The 11,311-nt window shown below is 36.3% G+C and overlaps 1 protein-coding gene and 1 non-coding gene across 2 annotated transcripts in view; one reads left to right on the forward strand and one right to left on the reverse strand.

Moving 5' to 3' along the window:
- LOC138701589 (cytosolic carboxypeptidase 2-like) overlaps nucleotides 1-10,597 on the forward strand; it is a 165,891-nt gene extending 155,294 nt beyond the window's left edge. The window contains exon 18 of the mRNA XM_069828630.1: nucleotides 839-10,597. Within this exon, the coding sequence (XP_069684731.1) occupies nucleotides 839-1,397 (559 nt within the window). The 3' untranslated portion in view covers nucleotides 1,398-10,597. The remainder of the gene's footprint in view (nucleotides 1-838) is intronic.
- TRNAN-AUU (transfer RNA asparagine (anticodon AUU)) lies at nucleotides 7,718-7,790 on the reverse strand. The gene has a single exon. It is a non-coding gene; the product is annotated as a tRNA-Asn (tRNA).
- Nucleotides 10,598-11,311: the final 714 nt, after the last annotated feature.

An 11,311-nucleotide genomic window follows, 5' to 3' on the forward strand; every position in this document is an offset into this window, starting at 1 on the left:
CATCACTACTGGCGGGCTGGGTCACATAGATCAGGTGGCACAGTCATAACACCTAACACTGCCTTCTTATCTTGCTGCGGTACACTCCGTCTTAAAGCACAATATTCATCCACATGTCGCGTTACTAACCACTATGTCTGTTGACTAAACAATTTCATGATGATTTATATTTTCTTGATATGGGTGTCCCTCAGCTTCGAGCATAGATATTATTTTCATTCTTCCTCTTTCCTCTCCCCCTCCTATGCACATTTGTGAATAAATTTCTTTCTTATGACGCAACACACAGTTCGCTCACTAGTCAAACTACCAAGGACAGGAGCCATTAACGCTGAATCCAGCTGTACTTATTTATTTTTTTATTTTTTTTCCCAATGACAGGTACTTAGATTTACATCTTTGACCTAAACACAACTTTAGTATAAAAAAATAAATAAAAAAATGAGACACAGAATGTAAAAGGAGAAGAAAATGTCCTTCATTGTCTCATTAAATTCCTCGCCTCCCAGTATCAGTCACACTCTTTCACTTTGGTTAAGGTTGAACAGCGAATTAATATTAATTACATTATACTTACGGCAATTTGGCTGAGACTTCACAGATTATTCCTTAAAAAACGGGAACATTAAAATGAGGTTTTACTGTACCTGTTTATGAGAAGTTATTAATGTATTTCATCTAATGGATGTAGAATATTATCCGTTCGTGAGAAATTATCTATACATTTCGTCCAATGGATCTAGGAATAAGTTATACGCACAATAAAACTTATGTTAAAACTAGACCTGAATGAAACATGTAACAGCTAGATTTATGTGATTGTGTATGGTATTCTCAGGAAACAAGATAAACGACGCAGCAGTGTGAGACAGACATGCAGAGACTCGAGCAGTGACACATCTCCGGGGGATGAAGTGGAAGCCAGTCTTGCAGAAGTGAAGAGATTATTACAGCGAAAAAGCAAGCTTCAGAAATGGAGAACTACAGCTCTCACAAACAATTCAAAGTACATGATAGAGACTGTTGGTAAGACTGTTTCTACAACGCATCAATATAAAGCTCACCAGACAGAATCTTCAATGCAGAATCGTCAAGGCAAGGTGCGCAGCAAGCCGAGCCTGAAGTGGAAGTTCTGTCATGCTGTTTCAGCAATGGTGACTAGTCAGAGCAGCACTGTGATGAATTCAGGCAATAATCTGATCGTCTCTGCTTCAGAATCAGACACAGACTGTAGGCCTGTGGTACGGACAGCAAGAGCTAGCAGTGCCAACACCAAGAAGAAAAAGAAACGAAAACCAAATGCAGGCCAGAAAAAACCACGGCGTGTGTCTTCTGCATCATCTGTGCCAACATCCTCAGGTAAACAGACAGTTGGTAAGAAGCTGGGGAAGACATAACAGTAGTAGTGTTATGTGCACATATCACCAGGGTGAAGAAACTAGTCAGGCCTAAGATATCTTTATTGTAGTCAAGATGGTTGTACATTATTATTTATGCATTTACTTACCTACCAGTCAACTTGCTTGTTTGCTTGCGAACTCACACTTTAGAGATACAGAGAAATGTTGTGCATGGTATTTCACTGAGGAAGCAGCATGGTAAGAATTTAAGATACTATGCGATTCAGGCTTACATGATGATTGTGTTGTGAAGATTTGGATTTTTTCCTCGAGTGTTGAAATTTAATATCTCTGGGTTTTTATTTCTTCAGAATTGTTGAACAACATTGTTTCTGGATTCTGGGCCCTCAGTCTTCTGGCATTCCAATATAGTTAGATCAAATTTCCTGGAGGTTGCAGATAAGTTTCCTGCATTTCATAATGTGATTTTTGTTTATAACTGTTTCCTCTAGACTTAGAAGGATCACTTATTCTGTTGGGTTCATTATACATGGATGGCCCAAACAATTTGACAAAGAAGCCAACCAACTTGGTACTGTGGGCCATTTTTCATGGTTTTCAGTGACATGATGCTAAGGATAGAATCTTTATATGATACTGAAATATCTGAGGTATTAGTAATAGTAAATCCAACACACTGTTGAAGTCAGAACTATCTTCACAAGTTGCAGGACAATTTAAGTCAATTCATTTGAACTATTTGGTATATTCCATGGTTATGATATGGTGTCCAGTGGAAAATTTGCCGAAAAGAAAAAAAAAAAACAATCTTAGCGGTCAGTCTTTGTACCAATATGAAAGTACTAAGACAATTCATGTGGATAGACTTGTATTATGCACTCCATTTCTCTATGCCTGATATCATATGCGAGCATTAGTGGTTATCCAATGTTGATGGAATCATATGATGACTACCTACTGATTAATGAAGAAGAATGTATTTAGAAAGTAGTGGTTGTGGCATATTTATAGACTCTATTCCAGGATTTGTCAAAAGTGACTATGAAAACTTCCAGAAAAATTCAGGACAGTCAATTTTTAGATCAAATCTTGGACATTCCACATAGTAACATGAAATTGCTTATGCAATTAGTAATGAACTTTCTATGTTTTGATCTGTAAGAATGAAATAAGCTGTTTTACAACAACAAAAAGGAAAAAGCTGTGGTTTTGAAGAAATAGATGTTTGGAAACGTAAGAAATGTGTATTTCTCAGTGATCTAGTGCTTACCGTGTTTTCGAATGTATCACAGAATCAATTCTAGCTGAGAATAATTGAGTTTTAAATTTTTTTGTGGTTTGAACAAGCAGCATACATAGCAGAAGTGGAGAAGATTCTCGCATTATCAGCAGCTCTTTTACTGTAGTTACAATATACGTTTCTATGTATATTTTTTTCCATAAGTGAAATTCAAAATGTTAATACCTGTGCTTGTATACATGCCTCACGCCTAAGAAAAAGGTTTATATTAACTTTTGGAATTCCTTTCCTGTTATTTGTTGAATTCATGGAAATATTTTCGTGAAGATCTTCTAATATTTGTACTTTTTTTTTTTTCTTCCCCTCCTAAGGTAAAAATCACACAGCATTAAAGACTGACAATCTGCTCACATTTGCTAAGTGTGAGTTGGTGAAATGCATAGACCCTACCATCTTTCCTCATTTAATATTTACACAAAAGGCTTCACGATTGTTTCAGCATAGAATTTAGCTTCAACTGTAATGATAACATTAAAAAGAATTGGGTCAGTCACACACACAATTTGCGTTGAAATTGCACTATGCATCAATCTTTTCATCATGAAGAGAAAATTTTGTGAATAATGTGGAGATTTTCTGTGAACTAGTATCTTATTTTATGTCAGTTAAGAAGTCCACACTATATAATTATAACCATACCACATTTGGAATCATCAGTTACTGAGAATCTATCTCAGGTTCATGAACATTCCTTAAAAAGCATTAACAATATCCCCCATTTAACAGAGTTATGAACAAATAAAGAATGCACAGTTCTTATTTTATATGGTTGAAATTTTAGTAATTTTGTTGCTGTATGAACATATGGAAGAGAGCAGAAAATGAGTCAACCAGACTGAGATATGGTAAAGTACTGCCAAAGGAGCAGTAATTGACCCTGGGATTTCCCTCAATATCTACGACTCCTTGACTGAGCCTGTTGAAGGTCGCTTCTTAATCAGATTCCTTATACAGAGACATTATTATGACGTGGGCAAGAAAATGGTCGGCGACTTGTGGTTTCCAGCAAGCGCATAACCATTTCTTCAGCACTTCTACAACACATAATAGTACTAACAATAATTTGGACTTACCATGCTCGCAATTGTTGCTGAAAATGGCCCCCATTTGCCGCCTCACACAGCTGACATCTTCTGATAAACAAATGAACAACACTCTGAAGTTCCACATCATTGATAGCCTCGACTTCTTCTCGTATATAGTCTGCTAATTGTTTCGGCAGAAGGCACAGGTGTGTTTGAAAACTTTATTAGAAATTTACGTCTTGCTTTTGCACATGACCTGCCTTTTATGTACTTATGTATATACACATTCACGCAATAAGAATTTGTTGGTAGGCATTATCTAAATACACAATAATCACTAAACTTTACACACTAACTTTGTACACTTGAAGAATCAAGACTTTTGTAACACAACTTGCGACTACAATGAATGCCATATGGTGACTGAGGATCTACGTTGCACCTCTAACAGTCGCATATCACAGACCATGCAGCGAGCAGGCCACCAGTAACCCACCGTTTTCTCGTCTCACGTCATAATAATGTCTCTGTATTAGGATATAAAGCCATTTGCACCATGTAATAGATTTTCTTCACGTTAAAGGTATTTTTGTTTATTAATAAAGACAAAAATTCTGGATCCAAGCCCACCAATACTTCATTCTTAAGTCTTCATAACAGACTTAACACGATAACAGTTGTGGAATCCTCTGGTGGAAAAGAGCTGAAGCATGTTGATTAGAATATCCATTTAATCCATAGCCATCCATGTACAGATTTGTCTCATAAGTAATGTCAGTTTTGGAGCAGAAGTTGTTTTGGAGAGTGTTGTGACAAGAAATTAACCTAATCTTCAAAGTAAAGGCCATTAGATTCTGTGGTCTTGAGCCACCTTTCAGCGAGGTTTGTTATCCTGCAGTGGTACAGTTTTTTGTTTCTGATGCGAAGAATTCAGTGATACTCATTTCAGTGGCTTCCAAAGTTTGAAAATTTCTTCTACGCAGGAAGTGGGCCTTGGATCGAAACAGATGGTAATCTGAAAGCACAAAATCAGAGCTATAGGCCAGGTGTGGTAGCAGTTCGATTCCTCCCAGTTCTTGGATTTATTCTATGGTTGTTCAAAAGGTATGGGATCTCACAGTGTCCTGTTGCAAGAGAATTCTATTTCTATTAATTAGTACTGGGTACCTCTCGCTCAGCATTTCATGAACTTGTTCTAGCTGTTGCGAATGAGATTTGCATTGACTATATGTCATTAGGAACAAACTCCTAGTGAATCACACCTTCAAAATTCCATCAGACACATAACATTACTTTGGGGCCAAACCAATTTTGTTTAACAATGACTTTGGCAGTCTAGGAGGGATCGAGCCACTGTTTTGAGGCGTTAAAGTCGCGGTAATATACTCAATTTTCATCACATGCAACAGTTCCCGTGATAAATTTATCATCCATGGGATTAGCGATAAACTGACAACAGATATTCACTAGGATGTATCGAAAAATAAATAAAGGTGTCTAGTGAGGAAAAGTTGCGACTTGTGGCACAAAGAGCATAGAAAAAAGAAAATAGTAATTCGACAATATTCTGTGTCTCTGCATGTGCTCTAAAGATTTGCAAGCCTAATGCTGTATGTCTGTTTTCAAATTTTTTTTGTAGTGCACCTCTTCGCCTATTTCTTTAAATTTACACTCAGAAGTAACCCAGGGCTCACTACGAAGAGGTGGCAGCTGTACTTCGAGCCCCATCCCTCCACCCACCCTCAGTAGTATACTCCGGTGTCAAATGTTGACAGATTTTGTTCCGAAGCATGGCATTTCTCAGCTATGCACACTAAATTATGTGAAGGATTCCAACAGCTCACATACAAGTAAAGAATCCTATAAGCAGTTGTAAGCTATCGAGATTGAACAACTAGCCTTGGTTTCTTCCTTTCAAGCTCTGTCGAACAATGGCCAGAATGAACAGCTTGACAAATCTCCAGAAGGTACTTCTGGTCAGCACCAAGATCGGCGAACCATTCCACGTTAATTTTGTTGATCCAAACTACTTCAATAGCTTTGAAATTCGCCACTGATTTTGTCTCACAATGGAGTAACTCTTCTCCAATAGATCCAGAACGTGTTCCTGGACTTGTAATGATACAAGCGAAATGTTTCATTAGATGGCGGAGTGGAAATTCATTTGCATGGAGAAGACAAATTAATATTCACTCTTAAATAGTGTCTTGGTCATCACAATGTCATATTACCAATCATCATATTTCGTTCATTTCTCTGGTCTATTAGAAAGGATAGTTCTATCGATGGATCTTTCCTACTTAACTCACATTCACAGAGTCTGCGGGATCGAGGCACTTACAAGTACATATATCAAACAATTTTCGACCTTTATTAATAAAAGCCTACTCATGCGCCCTTGAGGTTGGCCCAATTCGTTTGTGCAGTTTCAGAATATTCTGATATTTACTATGATACAATTTTATCATTTCCACTACTTTATGCTTGCTGATGGTGGGAAGGCTTGCTGTTTTCGAAACCTCGATAAGCTTGTTGACAGTAGCATGAGCGATGTCTTTTACTGAAAGGTGTTTTCCACCTAGTTTGTTTGTCTTTAACACTCTGATCCAAAGAAAATGTGTTATCACATCCTTATAAGTTGGAAGTTGTGACTCTCTTATCGGTCCTGGTGTACTGAACAAAGGACTCTCAACAGTAGGTACGGCAAGTACGGAATTATTTTTTCCACTTATGACAACACAATGCATAAAAAATATTGCATGTATCATTAAACCACTGATATGATACACTATTTCACAGGCACAACAGTGATACAAACCTGGCCAGTGTAGCTTACCAAATATAGACAGCTGGGCAGACACTACCCTGACTGCCAGCATTCCTCTCTTCTCTCACTCCACAAGAAGATAGTGGTGCCAGATGCTTCTCTTCTTGTACTATCTTTGCTAACTTTTAAAAGATCTGGTTGATGGTGGGGGTAGCTGTATAGGTATGCAGGCTCTGGTTATAATAATTTTTACAAGTATGCGTTATAAATTCGAATCTTCATTATTGATGCGGAGACACAAGATATTGATTAAATTTAATTTTCTTTCTCCTGCAGTCTTTCTGCCACAAGTCGCAACTTTTCTGCACTAGCCACCTTCATTAAAAAAAAAAAAAAATTCGATACACCCTAATATCCACTCTGTATTGAGCCTATCCAGGTGTCAATTCATGAGGTAAAGCTCTATAGCTTCTATATGATTTTCTAAGCATCTTAATGTGGCAGTGTATTGTATATTTTGAAGTAACAAGTTCTTCTGATAACCTATGAGTACTTTTTGTGGATTTTCTTCCAAAACTCTGCATGTATTCTCAATATTCCATACCTTAGGTTTTCCAGGACATTGTAAATCTTGAATGTTTCCTCTTTCATTATTGAAACACTGCACGCTCATTAACGACACCACCCTTCTATGCTTGAGTTTGCTGGTTCGATCCCGACTGAGGTCGATGGCATTTAAGTGTGTTTAAATGCGGCAGGCTCATGTCAGTAGATTCACTGGCATGTGAAAGAACTCCTGAAGGACAAAATTTCGACACACCTGTGACGCTGATATAACATCTGCAGTTGCAAGCGTTGTTAAATAAACCATATTTTTTTTTAACGACACCTTCGCCTTCACATAATCGAGCTGCAGCAGAAGTTTTATAATATTGTTTTCAGTAATGCTTTAGAAGGACTCTAATCTCAAACTTCATCACCTCAAGTTTATATGCTTTCTATTAGCAATTAACGACTGTCACATGCTCACAATATGCAATAATAGCGATGGTATCCTATAAATTGTATGCCCAACTAAAGAAAATCAACAAAACACCAAACTTAAAAAAATCGACATTACTTATGAGACTATCTAATAAAATTATGCTTACCATGTACATATATGTACATGTGCACAAATTCAAAATGGGTATTAATTAAGCTGACAAAATTAATAAGAGCCAGTTATTTTGTTCTTAATAGAATAATTTCAAGGGAAAAATTGTTCCAGGGCCAGGTATCGAACCCGGGACCTTTGGTTAAATGCACCAATGCTCTACCAACTGAGCTACCCGGGAACTCTATCAGACACTGACTCAATTTCTCCCTTTATATCCACAGACCTCAAAGTGGGCCGACAACCGTCAACCAACCAACATTGAGTGCACACAAACTCTGTGTGACTTGAATTGTGGTTTTCTGTTAACGAACAGTGACGTGTATTATGCAAATCTAGCTTTCAGGAATAGCTCCCTGTGAAGCTGATTTGAATAATTTCAAGGGAAAAATTATTCCAGGGCTGGGTATTGAATCCATGACCTTTGGCTAAACTCACCAGTGCTCTACCAACTGAGCTACCCAGGAACTCTACCAGATAGCTCAGTTGGTGGAGCATTGGCATGTTTAACCAAAGATCCCGGGTTTGATACCCAGCCCCGGAATAATTTTTCCCTTGAAATTATTGAAATCAGCTTCACAGAGAGCTATAACTGAAAGCTAGATTTGCATAGTTCTTAATAGCTTGGCATTGGAAACCAAACAGTATTCAGAAATGCTAAAAATAATCCATAATCATAAAATACAGTATTATAATTTTCCGCTTGTGTAATGCTTATAGAACATTATTGAAGGAATTTGGCATATTTCAAAAGTGAATTCATCATATTGGATGAAACAGAGTTTCTTTAGAGTGGTTTTTTAGTCATAAATGAAGCATTACATTTAAAAAGTTCCTTAATTGTGCAGTATTTCCGTACAATTGGTATTACAGTATTCTGTTTTCTCTTAGCTATAAAGTCAGTCCATAACAGAAATTCAGCATATGTATGTTCTCTATCTTGATCAACAAAAAAAAGACATCTGATCCTGTCTGTATTGCTGGATATTTTCTGCACAATTGCAAATGGTTTCACAGATGTCAGAAATGGCTGTACATTTAAACAGACATTAAATATCATGCCTGCAGTAGGATATAAATAAATCTACCTAATGTCACCTGAAGTAGACACTTCTTGTACTATGAAATGGCCAGTCGTTTTAATTAGTATAAGGTCACTTCAGTAAGTCTTTACTTCGTACATGTCAGCTCCTTGGACTGCACCAGTAACAGATAGAAACTCAGATCGAATGACCATGTGTTAAACTAGAGTAACTTTGTCTTATCATTGGATTACTGTTCTCTGCCCTTGTATTGTTTACATTTTCGGTTATCTCGTTTTCATGCAAAACAGAGAGAGGTACATCATGAATGTTTTTCAAATTCCCGGTATTTCTTTTTTCTCATCTAACCTGTCTTATCCAAATGTGTGCTATTTCTACACATCTTAGATTACTTTAATTTTTGGCAGCAAGCTGTAAATTAAAGGTCTTACATATGTCAATAAATCAGTTTCGAGATAATAATATGGAGTGCAAAAATACATAGAGAAATATCACTATTTCGCTTTAGTTGATGCTACCTTTGAAACAAGTTTCCTAAGCAGTGTCTTTACATTATGACGCTGAGACAGAAGAATATTTAAAAATTCCGTTTTATTGTGGTGTACACAATATTATAAGTGTTTTTGTGATACAGTTTCTACAAATATTTACGGCCTCTCACCATTCTCATTCCACCATTGTTCTTTTGTTATAAGTTTATTAGCGCCTATGAGTATTCCTTCTAGTTTAATAAAATTGAAAAGTATGATTAACATTGTTTTCTTCTGTTGCTTGGTTGTACTACTTGAAGTTCATTTTCCAAGCAGTAATCTGGCATGTGTAGAGAACTACATTAATTAAGAAAAATTAATTACTTTCCAATTTTTTACTGCAATAGTAGTAATAGTTAATTGAGATGATTATCAGCTCATAACAGGAGAATATAATACAGAGAGAAAGCTTTATGCAGTCTTCCCTCGTCAAGTACCTACTGTAGTAACTTATGTTCCCAGATTGTTCGTTTAAATGTAAAACATTCGTTTTGACTGTAGTTAATTGAGATCAACTGCAGCAAAGCAGAAGCGAAAGAAATGGAACATACATATGCGAGATCACATTCTCATAGTTTTTATACAGTTATGGTTTTTTAACTTATATTAAATTTTGTTTCAGCTTTGTAAAATTCATTTAAGCTTTGCAGAACATTGAAAATTCTTGCAATTTTTCATGTATTTGAAACACTTCATAAAAGGAACATGCACATGGATATTCATGTAAGAAGGATTATATTTACAGTAGTGTAGTGTGGTGGTGTAATTTCTGCAATTTCATATTCAAGTTCTTTGAACATCTGCTACAAGTTTGTTCAGTATGTTTACAAATATGCACAGTTTTTCTCATTCTCCACCATTGAACTCTACATTGAAAAGAAAATGTGTATTTTTAAAGCAATGCCTGCCACCTGTATTTACTGTAGTGCAATAGATTTTTGTTTCATAATAGTGTCATGAAAATATAATTTTACAATATGTAATAATATGAAATTTCTCTCTGAATTAGGTACATTTCATTTTGGCTGTAAGTGTAAGATAACCAGGAATACACAGAATATATTGTAATGTGTACATGAGTGAAGATCATGTACAATAATGAAGATACAGCAGATCAGAAGATGCCAAATTTTTGGTTCCTATGCAAACTGCCATAAAAATGTTTTCGTAATAAAATTGTCCAAAGACGAACTTCAATTTAAGTTCCTTTACTTATTATAAGTGCTTTTGTGATACAATTTGTTAAAAAAATAAAATTAATAAAGAGTTTAATAAAATATAGTATTACTAAGCTATAAAAATGAAAATGTGTTAATTTTATTGATCCTTTTCATGAATATGGAGTCTTCTGTGAGAATAAAATAGAATTATGTATGCTGCAGTGTGTGGAACTTTGGGCTTCGATCAGGTTTAACTTCAGTGTTAAAGGAATGTCGGTATTCATCATGATTTGTTATATTTTACTCCTCTAAATAATATGTACTTGTAGTATGCACTTTATAGGACTTAAGTCACGTGCTTATGCAATACAGTGTATCCCATTTGAAATGCTCTATTTTTATTTCACTCTTTCTCCGAAAGTATGCTACATATCGAAATGAACTGTATAGGCAGTTTAAGTGTGACTCATCAAGTTTGTGTACAAAAATCAATACACTGTCATGACAATTGCAGGAAGGAAATCCAGCCAGTGGTTGATTTCTTCCCAGGTGCGCACAAGAATTTTAGGCATGATGGTTGTGTTAATATTTTGAATGCTGTCTCCTAGCTGCTGAATATTTTTTACTTGTTTCGCATACACCCTGGTTTTGATATATCCCCATGAAAAAAAGTCAAAAGGAGTTGTGTCAGGCTATCTGAGTGGCAACAGAATGAGTCTGCCTCTTCCAATCCACCTGCCGAAGTATTTCTCATCCAGCCTTTCCTGCACCCATCTGTGCCAGACAGTGGTACTCTGTTTTGATGGAAGAGAATGTGTGGAGACTGATGCTGAATTTGAGGGAACACTTACTGCTTCAACATGTCCAGATATGTAATGCCCAGTACAGTAGTATCAGCAAAAAAGAAAGGTCCTCTGACTCTCAGGAGGTCACACCACATGGATAGTTCATAGCTGTCCCTCGAACTCC

The sequence above is a fragment of the Periplaneta americana genome, chromosome 6 (genome assembly GCF_040183065.1).
Source record: "Periplaneta americana isolate PAMFEO1 chromosome 6, P.americana_PAMFEO1_priV1, whole genome shotgun sequence".
Taxonomy (NCBI): domain Eukaryota; kingdom Metazoa; phylum Arthropoda; class Insecta; order Blattodea; family Blattidae; genus Periplaneta; species Periplaneta americana.